Source organism: Oryctolagus cuniculus, chromosome 21 (genome assembly GCF_051225735.1).
Source record: "Oryctolagus cuniculus isolate XC-2025 breed Fujian yellow rabbit chromosome 21, ASM5122573v1, whole genome shotgun sequence".
Lineage (NCBI taxonomy): Eukaryota > Metazoa > Chordata > Mammalia > Lagomorpha > Leporidae > Oryctolagus > Oryctolagus cuniculus.
Window position 1 is genome coordinate 22,584,794 of NC_142887.1, and position 16,723 is coordinate 22,601,516.

General features: G+C 58.6%; 1 protein-coding gene across 6 annotated transcripts in view; it reads left to right on the forward strand.

The window, feature by feature from the left end:
• The window catches only part of UBE3B (ubiquitin protein ligase E3B), a 47,390-nt gene that overhangs the window by 25,448 nt on the left and 5,219 nt on the right, over positions 1-16,723 (forward strand). For all 6 annotated transcript variants that reach the window (XM_008251359.5, XM_089322892.1, XM_070066019.2 and 3 more), the window contains 11 exons: positions 1,351-1,522; positions 3,002-3,120; positions 4,000-4,114; positions 4,740-4,839; positions 5,794-5,913; positions 9,572-9,748; positions 9,864-9,974; positions 11,907-12,044; positions 12,282-12,347; positions 13,737-13,795; positions 16,361-16,543. In XM_008251359.5, coding sequence (XP_008249581.3) covers positions 1,351-1,522; positions 3,002-3,120; positions 4,000-4,114; positions 4,740-4,839; positions 5,794-5,913; positions 9,572-9,748; positions 9,864-9,974; positions 11,907-12,044; positions 12,282-12,347; positions 13,737-13,795; positions 16,361-16,543 — 1,360 coding nt within the window. The remainder of the gene's footprint in view (positions 1-1,350; positions 1,523-3,001; positions 3,121-3,999; positions 4,115-4,739; positions 4,840-5,793; positions 5,914-9,571; positions 9,749-9,863; positions 9,975-11,906; positions 12,045-12,281; positions 12,348-13,736; positions 13,796-16,360; positions 16,544-16,723) is intronic.

Here is a 16,723-nt window from a genome sequence, read left to right on the forward strand (position 1 = left end):
GCCCGCTAGGGGAAGGCTATTTTTTGTTTGGTTGGTTTTGTTTTGTTTTGTTTTGTTTTTGAGGCAGGCAGAGTTCGAGGAGAGATAAAGAGAGAGATCTTCTATCTACTGGTTCACTCCCAAAATGCTGCAATGGCCAGGGCTACCCCAGGTTGAAGCCAGGAGCTTCATCTAGGTCTCCCACATGGGTGGCAGGGACCCATGCACTGGGCCATCCTCCCCTGCTTTCCCAGGCATATTAGCAGGGAACTGGATGGGAAGTGGAACAGCTGGGAATCTCAGCGGGTCCCCATATGGGATGCTAGGGCTGCAAGGCAGTGGCTTAACCTGCTACACCACAGCACTGGCCCCAGTCTGATTTAGCATTTATGTTTTAAATCAGGGATAGCAAATTTTCCCTAGAAAGGGCCACAGAATAAATATTTCTGGGCCTTGTGGGCTAGACGGTCTTGGTTGTTAAATCAAAAACGTTGGACAAATTAAACTGGGCACAGTTTAATTGAGCAAGAATTGAGTTTGCAAATCAGGCAGCCTGCAGACCCAGGATAGGCTCAGGGGGCTGCGCTTAGCCATGTGGACAGGCAGCATTTGAGTTCAGACAAAAATGTAAACGAGGCATAGAAACAGCTTGGCATTGACCTTTCTGAACTTGGGCTGGCCAGCTGACCACTTGTGATTGACTGGAGCCCAGATGCTGTGATTGGCTAGGACTCAGCTATTGGAAACATACAGGTAAGGCTTTCGGTCCCTTCCATAAGGACTCAAAGTGCAGAGGCCACCTTAGGCCAAGGAAAGCAGAGGAGGATGGCCCAAATGCTTGGGCCCCTGCACCCACGCAGGAGACCTGAAAGAAGCTCCTGGCTTCAGATCAACCCAGCTCTGGCCGTTGCAGCCATTTGGGGAGTGAACCAGTAGATGGAAGACCTCTTTCCCCTCTCTCTCTCTAACTCTGCCTTTCAAATAAAATAAATAAATCTTTAAAAGAAAAAAAAATCAGGCAGATCTGGATTCTGTTCCTAGCTCTGATACTTACTGTGTGATTTGGAACCAGTTATTTAACCCCTCTGTGTGTCAGTTTCTTCTCTTCTAGAATGATGATGACCTTGGGCTTCACCAGGCCAGAAGGGTGGCAGACCACATGTTTAGAATTTCTGGTACTAGGGTGTCTGGCACATAGTAAACCCTGATTAAACATTAGCTGTTACCGTCACTGCTGCTCTTGGTGATACTGCTTTTCTTCCATTACCTGTTCACTAGGAGATTTCAGTGTTTCATTTTCTCAGTGAGTAGGAAAAATAGCAGACCAGGAGGAGCCGCACCTGAAGCTTGGGTTTTTCTCTCCTTTTCCAGGTCTCACTTACCTTGATGACCTGCTACCCAAACTGTGGGCATTTATCTGTGAGCTAGGGCCCCACGGAGGGCTCAGGCTCTTCCTGGAGTGCCTGAACAATGACACCGAGGAGTCCAAGCAGCTCCTGGCCATGCTGATGCTGTTCTGTGACTGCTCCCGGCACCTCATCACGTAGGTTGACTGCTGTGCTGCTGAATGCCTTTCCCAGAATCCAGAGGGACCAAGTTACACTGTCAGCGAGGAAGTAATCGCTGACTCAGTGCCTGCACACGTCTGGACCTGGGTGGCGGGATCACTGTCAGAACTAGACAGGAGAACATTGGCTGAGTGGGAGGCCCGTGCCCTGTCCTTGCTGGGAGCTGGGGAGGCACCACTGAGTGTGGGCCTTGAGGATGAGTCTAAGGCCCAGCTCAGCCATTTACTCCTGTGCTGGGTGGATTACTGGAGAATTACGGAGTGGAGAACCAGGGTGCAAAACCTGCCTGGCCATTTACTAAGACACCATGGGCAGGGGTCCAGGGCTTTAACCTCTCTCAGACTCCGTTTCCTCATCTGCAGGTGGAAATAGAATAGCACCTACCTTTAGGCGTGTGCTAAGGACAAAAGGGGTACTGAGTAACACGCAGGGCTTGGCACAGTCCCTGCCATGTGGGCCGAGCTCAGGACACGTTGGCTGCTGCCGTCATTGCTGCCAGGCAGCTTAGCCTCCCTGAGCCTGTCTCCTTGTTAGAGTGGAGAGCCATCACCAGTCTGACAGACAGTGAGTGAGAGAGGAGCGCCAAGTACTTATGATGGTGCCTGGGGAGTTAGCAAATGTGACCACCTTCAGTTTCCTCGTGTGTTCAGGTTATGCGTCTTCTTGTGTATTTGCTGTTCTTTTAGTTTCACTTTTCCCCAAAAGTGCAGTAAGGAATCGTAAGACAGAGGGGCCCTCAGGCCCTTATGTTCAGTCTGGAAGACATCAACAGGAGGAGATCAGGGACACGGAGGTGGCAGTTGGGTGGGAGTCCTGGAGGAAGGGGCTCAGTGAGCAGCTGGAGATAGGAGCAGAGGCGCCACTGACTGCTGGGTAGGGATGGCCCAAGACTGAGCTGTAGTCTAACGTGTATGAAGGTTTCATGTGGCCTTTCGACACCCGTTCATTCGTCCACGAACAACCTGCCAGGTGCCTACCAGGAGCCAGTGGTGTGAGAGTCTCCAGGGTGTGGGAGGAGATTGCACAGCTGTCCTCAGCAAACACAGACTCGCATCGAGTCCAGCACAAGTGGGGCAGGAGCTCAGGCGTGAACAGGGTGCTGCAGTCGGATCCTTACGAATAAGGACACTTTTCCCTTGGTCATACTTTTAAACATTTACTCAGGGTGGTTGCAGATAGAAAGTAGGGAGGACAATGGAGTGAACCCTCATCACCCTAACTAGTTCAGTTACCAGCCCACATCCGGTGTGCTTCATCTGAATCCCCACCTGTTCTCTCCCAGGTTGTTCTGAAGCAAATCCTAGACAGCCCTGGTTTGATCTGTAAAGTATACCGGAAGCTCTCCCAAGGGTAGCGCTTCTATGGCTTGAAAGGAACAGACTTAGGCAGCAGTGTGGAGCGCTTGTTTACCTGTCCTCACTGGGAGGTGCTGAGTAACCTTCTGTCTGGTTTAGCATCCTCGATGACATTGAGGTTTATGAAGAGCAGATTTCCTTCAAGCTGGAAGAGCTGGTCACCATCTCCTCTTTCCTGAACTCCTTTGTGTTCAAGATGATCTGGGATGGAATCGTAGGTAAGGTGAAGGCGTCTGCCTTTGAAGGTACACCCAGGGAGGTCCAGGAGTCTTCAACGTCGGCTGATTCCTCGCTCTTTCGCTGTCACCGCTAATAGAAAATGCACATTTACCCACCTCACTGGAAATGTTATTTCAGCACTCCCTATGGCCTCCTTTTGTTTTTTAACTTCTTACCTATGCATTTGGAAGACAGAGCTTTCCCATGTACTGGCTCACTCCCCAGATGTCTGCATCAGCGAGGGCTGAACCAGCCAAAGGCAGGAGCTGGGAACTCTGTTCAGGTTTCCCGTGTGGGTGACAGGGCTCCCGCTACTCTAGCCGTCACCTGCTGGTGCCCAAAGCTGGAATTGGGAGTGGAGCCGGGACTTAAACCCAGGCACTCCAGTATGGGATGCCCGCGTCTCAAGTTGCGACTTGACCATTCATTCCCCGCTCCGTGGCCCCTTAAGACAGCAGGGTGGTTACAGAAGCCTCGCTCTCCCCTCATCCTTCTAGCTGTACGTGTGTGTCAGGATTACTGACGATGGCTTATTTAGCCCTGAACCTTCCTTTAATTCTTCGAGTTGATTTCCATGAAGATAAACACATGCCTGTTCACACTTGAACTTAGGAGTCCATCTCCTAAAGTGTGTCCAGTCTTCAGCACAGAGCTCCTTAGGTTAAAGAGGCCCCTGGACAGCGGACTCGTGAGAGGCAGTGTGAGCCGTTGCGTCTGAGATGCTCAGGACACCCGGGGCCCTTTAATCCCTTCAGTTCCGCTGGAAGTTCCTAACGCAGGAGGTCAAGGCTTGACGAGGGCCCAGGAGGTGGGAGCCGTCCTCCCGCTCCTCCCCAGTGCACACTCCTCTTCCAGACTGGTGCCTCTTTGCCCCACAGAGACCGCCAAGGGCGAGACGCGGGAGCTGTTCCAGTCTGTCCACGGGTGGCTGATGGTGCTGTACGAGCGGGACTGCCGGCGGCGCTTCGCCCCCGAGGACCACTGGCTGCGAAAGTGAGCGCCGGCGTTGGGCAGGGAGGGCTGCGCGGAGGCCGTGGTCAGCTCAGCTCCCTGCCGGCAGCCAGGTGGCTGAGCGCGCAGTGCCTGCCGAGCCGCTGTTCCCACGAAGCCCCTGTCCCGATGCCTCCCTAGCACTTGCTTCTGAGAGACGCTTGCCCTGAGCATCGTTCTAGTTCATTAATGATGACAAATTTAGGTCTTAAATGTAGCAGCTGTTTCTGATCCACACTGGAAGAGAAGGTTTTTCAGCTGAGCTGACAACAGTGTATAGAAATTAAACATCAGCCTTATGTCAGCAGGATCACCAGGGGGAGCGGGGAGGGAACCCTGCCACCCTAAACGTGAGCGAGGCTGCCAGCGTCTCCCTGGGGCCACCTCAGCTCGGTAGCTCTCGACGCTGCAGCCCTGGAGCAGGGCCTGCCTGGCACGCCGGCCTCTGAGGGACCCATGGTAGCTGCTTTTGGGGCGCAGCTGCAGGTAATAGACGCAGGAACAGGTGTGAAACTTGCGGATCCGAGCGGCAGGCTGGAGCTGACCCTTAGCCGTAGTTAGCCAGCCCTGCACTAGATGTAGGCATTCTTGCTGTCGGTTTCCCCAAGCCCGTGTCTTCCTTGTTAAGGGATCTCAAACCTAGCGTGCTCTACCAAGAACTCGACAAGGACAGGAAGCGGGCACAGCTGATCCTGCAGTACATCCCTCACGTGGTTCCGCACAAAAACGTGAGTACGCTCAGCGCCGGGCCTCCCATTGTTGTGTGATAGCCACTGGGAGACTCGTGAGGCCGTGTGGGGCACACGCCACGGGGATTGCTCACTGCGTGGCAGGTGTCACACTGTGTGCTGGGGACAGGCGGAGAGGACCACGCGAGCTGGCGGCGGGTAGGATGGGAGGTGTGCACAGGGCTGTGCAGTGGGGAGTGGGGGAAGGTCTTTTCTCCTCCGCCGCCTTGTAAGTTCTTACTGCACCTGACAGAGGAGGAAGGGGCTGGCCAGACGCGCCCTCCCCACGGGCCTGCCCAGCGGTCCTGACCTTGCCTCCCGTGGGAAAGCAGGCTGCTGTTAGGGTGGAATGTCCTCCTCCGCTCACACACCTGCGTCTCTAACCCCTGCCCCCAGCTCCTTGAGCAGCCCTGTAACAGGCCTCTCTGCCCTGTGGGGTGAACGTTCTGGGATTTACAGCCCACTCCCCAGATGTTACCTTGGGACCACGGCCCGCTTGAGGGCGAGGGGAGGCCGACGGACGCGTCAGGCACCCTTACACTGCAGCCCCACTTGTTAAATTTCTGGCGGTGGGAAAATTCACCTTTGAGTTTCTGTTTTATGTTCGTCATACTGCCTTCCTTTAAAGCAGGCACAGAGCAGGCTCTGTAAGGCCTCCGGCCGCTGGGGTTTTGTGGGGGTTACTGACTGAAGGGGGAGAATACTTGGTTCAGCACCGGTCTCTCGCTGCAGCCAGGCTACCCTTTCTGGAGCATTCCTCCTTGGCATGTCCTCAGCTAGATTTCTACTTCCCAGAAGTGTCTGGGGAAGGCCTGCCCGTCCTCTCCCTGGGCCCAGCAGCAGTTAGGCAGGCACCCCTCACCGCTGAGTCCGCATCTCAGTCATCTTGTGCAGCGTCATCTTTACATCTTCACTTGTCAACCCGGTTTCTCTTCCCACCTTTGCTCCTTCCAGAGAGTTCTCCTGTTCCGCAACATGGTTACCAAGGAGAAGGAGAAGCTGGGGCTTGTGGAAACCAGCTCCGCCTCCCCACACGTCACTCACATCACTATCCGCAGGTCCCGGATGTTGGAGGTGAGTGGGGTGGCCTGCGGGCCTGTCACAGAGAAGCTCTGCCGAGTGCCGGCTGCCTGAACTGCCCGCGCCCGCCTTGGCCTAGTGGCTCGTGAGCTCCAGGAGCAGGAAGGGGCTCCGTCGTCATGGATGCTCAGTTGAGCAGTCCTGGGCACCGCAGACCTGCACCCGGGAGTGCCCTTGGCCTGCGTCAGGCCTGGTGCCTCGGAAATGAGGACAGGAGAGGCCACGCTGCCGTTCCCCTTCTGCGGAAGCCCCGTTTGTCTAGCAGGCACTATGGCCAGACTCCCGACTGGGCGTGGGTGGGGTGGGGCCGCCAGGTCTCCGGAGCCATAGCGAGCAGTGCGTTCATTCCAGGGCCCGAGGTTCTTTGTAGACAAGTACCTAGAGATGCAGGTCAGTTGCCCACCTCTGCTGAACCCACTGCCTGGGGTTTCCAGTCACCAGTGGCCACATGTGACTTAGAACTGGGTGCCTCGTCTTCTGGCCCTTTGCCTGTGAGAGGCAGGAAACTGTCCTAGCAAACAGACTTAGCACAAGGCCCTCCGGTGATCTGGAACGCTGGTGTCACAGATGGGACTCTGGCATCTCTGCCCCCCCACAGCCCGGACGTGCCGGTCTCACCAGCAGTGGCCGTGCAGGCAGAGCTTGTCTCGCCCCGCTTGATCTGTAGTCCTCTTGGCACACACGGCCACTGGCTCGTTTAGCGTGTCGTGCCGGCGGAGGGCAGGCACAGGGTCCCACGACAGCGCGTGGAGGCCACACCTGCCCTCCCTGCACAGCTGCACTGGTACCTGGCTGGGGTCACTCCTTCCAGGAGAACTGGTTCCAGCCCCTGAGCTCCGCCGACGGCGCCCCCGTGCTGCCGGAGAAGGCGGCTCGGGGAGACACTTGATGTTCTTGACATCCTTAGAAGGAGACCTGAGGAATCTGTGTGCCCACAGGGGCCCTGCAGGCCGCGTGTGGGACAAACTGCCGCAGGCCGTCTCACAACAGGGACGTTTTGGTTGCTTGCCGGACAGAGAGATCCCCTGCACTGCCCCTGCTGCCTCCTGTTCCCCTCGAGGCCTTGGGCCCTGCTCGCCGCCTCTGCGTATGCAGAACCGCCCCGTGAGCCTGTGATAAGACAGCCGACTCCCAGCCTCGGCACTGGGGAGCCGCGGGGCAGGTGGGCAGGTGGGTAGCGTGTGCCTCTCCCAGAAGAGGCGACCTCCACTCAGCCCCGCACTTGCTGTGTGGCCACAGGGCCTCCATGGCACCAATGTCTGGGAACTGTGGGAATTCCCCCAGCTTTGGGGTTGTGACCTAGTTAGATTTGTTTTTAATACCTGGAGAGCCAGATGTTACCTGCCTTCGCACCCAGCTCACCCTGGAGCCCGACCTCTGTGCTGACTCAAAGCGAGAGAAGGCCCGGTTGGGCTGGCACCTCCCTTCTCCAGCACGCTCCTCCTGAGCCGGGGACCCGGCTCCCAGCTCTCCAAGACCTCGCTACCCGCCCCTTTCGGCCCCACGGAGTCTGGGCAGTGTGGACCGTGGCGCCCGCTCAGAGCACCACAGGCCCTTGACATCCTCCTGAGGTGTTGTTGCTGGGCCTGCTTTGAAAACTCCCTGGGGAGAGTCAGGGGACGTCTGTCTGGGGGGCTAAGCCAAGTCTGTTTTGCCCTCCGTTCCAGCACACCTTGTCAGGACATTGAGTTAGGAAAGGAGGCGTGGCGTTCACTTGCTCACTTCTCTGATCTGGTGGAACCCAGTGGCCTTTGCTTGGTTTGGACACTAGGGGGCATCAGAAAGCTGACGTCAGTCTCATTACTCTGCTTCCGCTCTCAAGATGTGTGTGGAGGCCGAACTGGGGCAGAGACTCTGGTGTTTTAGAACTGGAAGAAGCCTCAGATGTGCCCTCTTCCACCCCTTACCCCTCACCCCATCCAAGGCAGAAGTGAGGCCAGAGCCGGTGGCAGAGCCGGGCCACAAGCCAGGCCTCCCAGCTCGGTGTGCTCGGCGCCCATGCGTTCAGTGTGGTGAGGAAGAGGATGCTGAGCGCACACTCACCCGCCCAGGGCCATGTGCATAATCCTCGCACAACTGCCCCTCTTCCCAGACGGCAGGAAACTCGTCCCAGGAGGCCCACGGCAAACTCTCTGTAGCTTCTTGAGGAAAAGGCCAAGGTGGGGCTGATCAGGCCAGGTGGAGGTTTGAGCCCAGCAAAGGGGCCCAGCCCAGTGCTGAGAACTTCCTGTGTACCGTCCCACTGAACCCATGTGCACACGGTCACACACTAAGTGCTTTCACACGTGCCTTCCCGGTCAGCCGCGTAAGCACACGCACCACTGCCGTGTCCTGGGTGAGGGAGGCAGGAACCACCGCGGATAAGGGCTCGGTGGGTTAAACGCTGCCGCGGCCTGCCTGGTGACTTCTGCTTGTCGTCTGAGTTGATGGCTCTGGCTTTTTGCACAGCAGAAGTACTCGGAGAAGCACGCCACGCTGCTGCTGTTGCCACAGGTGACTCCAGGGGCCTGAGCGGGCATTTCTCTCTGGCTCGTTAGCTCTGAAGCCTGATCCCTGATCCCTGATCCCTGAGCAAGATCAGGAGGCATCGTAGGACGGTCCTTTGGACCCCGAAGTGGCAGGAAGGCGGCAGGACTTCCCTAGAACAAGTCTCACCGCAGTGGCCAGTGCTCCTGCGTGTTGCGGCAAGGTGACAAGGTTAGCAGACAGGTGGGTGCCATGGAGACGGCCTGGCTAGCATCTGCAGGACGGACCTGCTGTGGCTGTGGCTGTGAGGGAGAGACGCGGTGTGGCCTCTGTGGCGTGCCAGCGTGGACATGGAACTCGCCGTGTAACCGTCTCGAAAGACGACAGTTCACCCGGGTGACAAGGCCCCTCGTGGGAGGCCGGAGGACTGCCCCTGGGCTCTGTCCCTTTTGGCCTTGCTCTGAAAGCACATTGGAGGCCAGAACAGGAAGCCAGGGAGACCCTGACAGAGCAGCAGAGTGTCTGTGGGAAACCTGGGCTGTGTGTGTTGACGTCTGGGCGGGGCTGATGGGCTGATGGGCAGCAGTCTGGAGAGCAAGAAGCTGCCAGAGGCTTTGCCCCACACCCTGCCCCTGGCGGGCTGGGCGTCACTCGGCACCTCGCCGCCTCTCCTTCCTGCCAGGCCCCTTGCCTGCCTTCTGCTCCACAGCCGACAGAAAGGTCTAAGGCAGGGGGCTGGCCGTGCTGCTCCCTGCCTCGGTTCTGCTGGGGCTCCCTATTGCCCTCAGGACCCCACACTCCTCGGCATGACTGTCACCCTCTGGGGAAAGGCTCCAGGAATTGAGGAGTAGGGCTTCCTTTTCTTCATTGCCCAGTGTTCTCTGAGGGATTTTTTTTTTTTTTTTAAACTACGGGCTAGAAGATATTCTTGGCATTCAGAGTGAGAGAGGTGAGCTGTGGCCCACTTCCTTCCCTCCTCTGGTGGCCGAGAGCCTGTCACGACTCGTCTTGCCCAGTGTCCTCTTGAGGGCAGCCTCCCCTTGCCAGAGGGCCGTGTAGCCCATCCGAGACAAATCTCCCTTCAGCAGCCGCCCCCGCTCGGCGCCTTCCCAGGGGACACGGGAGCCCACGGAGGCGGTGCCGAGTGGCGCCGAAGGTGCTCACGGGCCGTACCTCTGCCCCGCAGGACGGCTACGAGCAGCTGCGGCAGCTCTCCCAGCACGCCATGAAGGGCGTGATCCGCGTGAAGTTTGTCAACGACCTCGGGGTGGACGAGGCGGGCATCGATCAAGACGGCGTCTTCAAGGAGTTCCTGGAAGAGATCATCAAGAGGGTCTTTGACCCGGCGCTCAACCTCTTCAAGGTTTGTCAGGAGGCCAGGGCCCGGGCCGCCGCAGCTGGGGTCCCGGGGAGCCGCCAGACGGGAGCTGGGCCTGCCCCACGCCGGGCTCCCGACCTCCCCGCCCTTTGCCTTGCAGACCACCAGTGGGGACGAGAGGCTGTACCCCTCGCCCACGTCCTACATCCACGAGAATTACCTGCAGCTCTTCGAGTTCGTGGGGAAGATGCTCGGAAAGGCAGTGTATGAGGTACGCCGTAGAGAAGTCCCCGGCGTGGGAGTGCCGTCAGGGGCGCCAGGGCAGCCCCAGCCGTGGGGTGGGGGGACGGGACCCAGGCTTCGCTGGGTGCTGATGCTGCCCTGCCCTGTGCCGTGGCTGCTGCCCTCGTCTGGGTGCAAGGACGGCAGAGGCTGGGAACAGTCGCTTCTCCCATGGCTTTGCTGGGGAGGCAGCGGGAGGTGACCTCAAGCCATGCTGGCCCGAAAATAAGCCAGCGCAGCTCTCCCTGAGATGTCAGGAGCGCCGGGCCACAGCCAGCTGACCACACGGGAGCTTGTTACAGTCACTCGTCCGAGTGAGCTGGGGGCACCTGCTGGCTCACAGCTAGAATGGGGAGGCCCAGACAGGCGCCTCACGGGCAGCCGAGCGACTTGTGTGTTCACGGCTGAGTGAGGTGCAGACAGTAGAAGTTAGGGTACTGGGGTGCTGTGATAAATGAGGCCACTGTGCCTGGTCCCTGGCCACCCCAGGTGAGTCAGAGCCGTCGTCCTCGCCGTCATGGGGGGAAGTGTCAGAGCCGCCGCTCCTCGGTGTCGTGGGGCCCGGGCATTAGGGACCACCTGAGCCCATTCCTGGTGCGGCCCACACAGCTCCTCCCGGCATCCATCAGGAGCCAGGTGCGACCCCTCCGTGTGGCACTCACCTCTAGGTTGCTGTCCGAGCAGGCGGTGCCAGCAGCTGGGCCATTGAGAAGGGGCTCTGCTCCTCATCCCGGCTTCCTGCTTCACACACCCTGGGCTCACCTAGGTGAGGCCCTGCCGCCCACATAGGAGACCCAGGCTGAGTCCAGACTCCTGGCTTCGGCCTGACCCAAACCCCAGCTGTTGCTGGCATTTGGGAAGTAAACCAGAAGTTCTGACTGTCTGTTTCTGTCTCTCTGCCTTTTAAATATATTGAAAGGGAAAAAAATTGTATAAGGCAACCAGAATCTGCATTAGGCCCTCCCTGGGCATGTGCCTTGTTTTTCCTCCAAATATATAGCTCTGCAGGGACCCCGAGGAGGCTGGGGCAGCCAGGAGCATGGCCTCCTGGCTTGGGTGAGCACCCTTCTCACTTCCGGGCCTCTTACCTCCTCCCCTCGCCTCAGCACGGCCATCCTGAGGGCCCTGAGTCGGGGGTGTCGCATACTCACTCAGCGGCCCCTCCCACCCCTCCGGCCCAGCCGTCACCCGGTGTGCCTGTCTCCGCCTTCCAGGGGAGTCTGTGCCAGCCGTTCCCATGCATCTGGCAGCGTCTCCCCTGGCTTTATGCAGCAGCTGCCTCCTACCTTGCCTCCAGTCCATTCCCCACGAAGAGTGTAAACTAGTTACTGCCCTGCGTAGAGCCCTGGGGATGAATCCAGCCCGGTACCAAGGGGCCCGGAGCCCTTCCCGTGCCGGCCCTGCCTCCTCTCGGCCTGCCCTCCTGACTCACGTGCTGTGGCCGGCAGGCTTGTGCAGTGTCCCTGAGCACTCGCCGTTAGCTCAGAGTGCGAGAGATCGCTCGGATCTCTTCCTGGAAGCTTCCCCTCTGTGCTCCTCCAGCCCCTGCCATGCCCGCGGCACCTCACAGGTCACCCACTGCTGCCTTGAGAGCCAGCAGGGGCATCCGCCCGCACGTTCAAGCCTCAGAACTGAGAGACCGGTACTGTCCCCATTCACAGCGGGGAGCTCAGGTCCCAAGGGCCGGCAGTAGCGGAGCTGGGATTTGGCCCCCCCGCCCCCGCTGTGTGGCTCCAAGCCTGTTCCCCTCGGGACTGCGCTCTAAGCTCCCCAGGAAGCACTCGGTTGTGTTAGATGGCAGGGAGGTGGCACTGTCCAGACTGAAAACTTGGGACGAGGCCAAGGGATGCCAGTGGCTCTCTGGGTGCCACCTCTGCAGGCCGAGCCGTGGCCCCAGAATCGCGGGCGTCCTCTCTCGTAGGGGATCGTGGTCGACGTGCCCTTCGCCTCCTTCTTCCTGAGCCAGCTGCTCGGACACCACCACAGTGTCTTCTACAGCTCCGTGGATGAACTTCCTTCTCTGGACTCGGAGTTCTATAAAAACCTCACCTCCATTAAGGTCAGCGCAGGTGGCGGGCGAGCAACATGAGCACGCACGTGAGCCCAAAGTGGCGTGAAGCCACAGGGCTGAGCAGTACCCTGCGTGGGCTGCCCTCTCCCTTCCTGCCACCCCCCGGCCCCTCCCCCAGCCTCCTTCCTCCAGGGGAGGGGCAGCCATCTCAGTAGCCCCGCCCACAGGACACCCCGAGGTCACCGTGTTCCGCAGCTGCAGCTTTTCCCTTCTCTGTTGTGTTAGCGCTACGATGGGGACATCGCCGACCTGGGCTTGACGCTGTCTTACGACGAGGACGTCATGGGCCAGGTAGGTCCGTCTCTGCCTGACCCTTTCCTGCCCCACCTGCCCCAAGCTGCGAGCGAGCGCACACCCAGGGCCTGCTGTGCAGGGGGCCTGGCATTAGCCCTCCTGCACCTCCCCCAGACCCTCTGTCCTGCTGGCATTCTAGGGTAATTCCCTGCAGGAGCCGTGCTTCTCTGTTTGTCCCATTGCTTGTCCCCATGTGTCCCATTGCTTGTCATCCCCGTGGTGAGCACTGGCCTTTGCCAGGGGTGGGGCTGCGATCTGGGGAGAGGAAGGAGCCAGACAAGGTCCTGCCCCTGTGCACCCGTCATCAAGAGCAGGCAGGGGGAGAGCCGCTCGGAATCACAGTAGCCGCAGCCCCTCTTGCCGCAGCGACTGCTGCCGCTTCCCTCCAGTGCCCTGCGCCCCTGCAGCGGCAGCCCCTGGAGGTGCCCTGCGCGGGGCTGAGGGCCGCCCTGGAACTTGGAAGGCAGCGCCGGCCTCTGTGACCGGGCCCCTCGGGCTCCCTGAGCCACATCTTCCTCACCTCACAAGCTCGGGTCCCGGATGGGTCCCTGCGAGGCCACTGCAGGCCGGCACGTGAGGACGGAACCTCGTGCCCTGTGTTAACCTCGAGTGTCCGCAGCTCGTCTGAGCACAGGAAGAAAGCGAGAGGTGACCCACAGAGCTTCTCCCAGCAGTACCTGTCCTTCCGCCGGCTCGAGCTACGGGGCTGTAGTAGCTGGCCTCAGAGGTGCGCCGCTTTGATTTGGGGACGACCCACGGGAGTATTCTTAGGGTTGAAGGCAGCAGTTGACTGTAGAGAACTTTGACGTAAACCTTTACTCGGATTTGGAGCCTGCTGCCCCATGTGCTGAGTTTGCTGTCCTGAAACGGCTGAGCAAACAACGCAGCGCAGCCCGAACGTGAAGACGCGAGTGAGAAGCAGCCATCGGGCCAGGTCTTGAGGCTGTCGCACCGTGCGCGCCATGACCTCTGCCTCAGTCCCTCGTCGGTAGCACACACGTCTGCGTCGTCGTCTGTCGTAGCTGCGCTGGGCCCAGGGCATGGGCGTCCCGACACTGCCTTCACCACCCTGCCATCTTCCTCCGAGCTGCGCGATTCCTGCATGGCGTCCCAGAGCCTGCCAAGGGCAGAGAAGGAACCCTGCAGACTGATCTCCGGGGATCTGCTATGGATATTCCCACCTCGATTTCTGTGTGTGTGTGTGTGTGTGTGTGTGTGTGTGTGTGTGTCAGAGAGAGAGAGAGAGAGAGAGAAACAGAGAAATGGTTGTTCCCAAACACGGCCCATCTCAGCTCCCTTCGTCACCGGCTGACTGGTGTGGCGCACGTTCCGTCTGCAGGAAGCTTGGGATCTTCTCTCCTAATGACTGTCCCTCTTCTTCTCCAGCTCGTGTGCCATGAGCTGATTCCTGGAGGGAAGACCATCCCTGTCACAAATGAGAACAAGTGAGTACCGCCATTAGCGTGGTAAGGTCACCACTTGAAAAGATTTCATTCCGGCCTCCAGGCCTGTGCTGAGGATTTATTAAGATGGATGGAAGCAGAAAGAGGCCATAAATATCATAATGGAATTTACTGGTTGCAGTTCAGAGCCCGAAACTGCATTAACTTCAATTTGCAAAATAAGAATTGACAGTTTGTTTTTTGTAGCAGCGCTGCTGAGGTCACAGCACCCAGCCACGGCGTTCTGAGGAATGTCCCCGTGGCACAGTGGCGGAGACACCGTGGAGGGCAGATCAGCCTGGAGCGGTGGCAGCTGGCAGTCCGTGGAAATTCAGAGCAGCAGAGAGCAGGTCCTCAGACAGGCAGCAGAGGAGACGCTGAGGCCAGCCGGCTCCCAGCGCGACAGCGGGCTCCTAGGACATGTCGGAAATGTCAGCCTTTGGGTCCCTAGAAAGAAAACCTGCCAACACACTTCCTCTGCCCGGCTCAGTTCTTCCCGAATGGAAGCAGTGGGACAAGCTGGCAGAGGAGCAGACAGGCCCTTGTTGTCCATCCAATCCTCCACCGCTGGGCTCAGCTGAGCCTCTCAGCTATTAATCTGCACATCGGTCTCTCCAGTGACCGTGAGGGCTCTGTCCTGCCCGGGGAGACATTTGGATCGGGCGTGTGTTACAGTTCAGCATTCCCAATAATCGGGTTCCTATTGGGTCGGGTAATTCAGTCAGTCTGCAGGTCTGGGAAGTTTCTTATTTACAAACAGAAGAAGAGACCCTGATGTTTTTGTTTTTGTTTTAAAGGTTTATTTATTTATTTGAGAGGTAGAGTTACAGAGAGAGGGAGAGACAAAGGTCTTGCGCCTTCACTCCCCACATGGCTACTGCTGCTGGAGCTGAACCGATCAGGAGCTGGGAGCTTCCTCCAGGTCTTGTACGGGGGTGCAGGGGCCCGAGGAGTTGGGCCATCTTCTACTGCTTTCCCAAGCCATAGCAGAGAGCTGGATCGGAGGAGGAGCAGCCGGGACACAAAGCGGCACCCACAGGGGTTGCTGGCACCACAGGCAGAGGCCCAGCCCGCTACACCGCAGCGCTGGCGCCCTAGACCCTGTTTGTATCATGGTTGAAATCTACCAGCTTTTCCCCTTGGCCACAGGGCGTTAGTTTAAAAAACTTGCCAGGGGCAGAGTGCAGGTTAGGAGAGGCTGCCCCCACCGAGCACCCAGGCCTGGGATGAGCAGGGTGCCCCAATGTAGCCCGCATGTGGCCTGTGACCCTTCCCACAGTGTATGCACAGTCCTCCGTGGATTTGCAGCTCCGAGGGAGAGCTGTGGCGGTCACCATTGGATACGCGACGTGTCTCCCAACCCCGGGGCAGCCACTTCTGCCCAGTGCTGTGGCCTGGGGGTGATGGTAGGAACTGTGTGCAGATCCCAGCCCGAGGGAGCGGGTCAGTGCTGGACTAAGAGTCCTGTCCTGCCTTGGAGTCCCCACACTGCCCCGTGTTCCTAGCGGGGCACCGCGGGTGAGGCCAGGTGCTCGGGCTGCAGACTGACTGCCAAGCCGGGCAGCGCCTGCTCCCCCTCCTTAGGGAGCGGCATTTGATGTCCTACTTCTGGTGTGGAAGTTTCCCGTTCTCTCCCCTCCCTCCCGCTGCTCTCCCATTCGCTTTGTCTCTGTAAAATAGAACAGCCCTAATTACCAGCTTCAAAGTGTACAAGAGGGGCGGGCGTTGGGGTGCAGCGGGTTGAGCCACCACTTGGGGCCCCTGCGTCCTAATCAGAGTGCCCGTTGGAGTCCCGGCTCCGTGCTTCCCGACCTGGGCCCCTGCCCCCCACGTGGGAGCCAGGATGGAGGTCCAGGCTCTTGCCTTCAGCCACTGGGGACGTGGACCAGCAGATGGACAATCTCTGTCTCCCTGTCTCTGCCTGTCACTCTGCCTTTCAAATAAGTAAATAAATAAATCTTCTTACAACAAAGCATACATGGAAAGAAGCGCAGTAAGCGCCAAATTCCTACCTGGATTAATACAGATTACCACTGGGCAGTTTGACAAACGGATATTTTCAAGGTAGACCCAAGCATCACGGCGGAAAACAGGGTTCTTTGGCTGTAGTAATTTAGAATTTGCAAGAGCCGGGCCCAGCAGCCGGTCAGACTTGTGGTCCAGGTGAGCAAGGCTTTGAGTGCAGGTTCCCCAGGGACCACTGTTGGAGCTGCTGCGGGACTGAACCCCATGTTAACCGGCTGGGGTCCAGGAGGGTGAGACGAAGGAAAACCTGAAAAGTGCCGATCGTGCCACCAGGGGCCCTTTCCAGGAACGCCTCACCTGAATTCCTGCTCTCTCCTACTGCCGCCCCCTCCCGGGGTTGGGGAGGAGTGAGTAGGTAGTGCCCTTGAACACCACTCGTCAGACCGGCACGCGGGGTTCGGTTGTCCCCGTGAGACGGCCTGCTGCTATTTGGGGTTTTGGTAAAATGGCTCACAATTGATGGCACTCATCTCTTCAGTGCTTGCAGAGCAGGCTGCCTCGGCCTGTTAGTTCCCATTGTTTTCTCTTCCTTGTTGGTCGCAGAATTAGCTACATCCATTTGATGGCTCATTTTCGAATGCACACTCAAATAAAAAACCAGACAGCTGCCCTCATTAGCGGCTTCCGGTCCATCATCAGACCCGAGTGGATCCGAATGTTCTCAGCCCCCGAGCTGCAGCGGCTCATCTCCGGAGACAATGCTGAAATCGACCTGGAAGATCTCAAGTAAGGGGCGGGGGGAGGCGGGGGCCCTGCGGCCTCCCAGCAGGGGAGCTGCTCCCCGACTGGGTTCCTTTGGGGGCACGGCTTCAGTCCCCAGGGGTCTCTGTCCTGCCCGATTTCGGGTGGGTCACTTGGAACAGCCTGACCAGCTGCCTGGCCAGAGGCACCAAGTGGAGGCAGGTG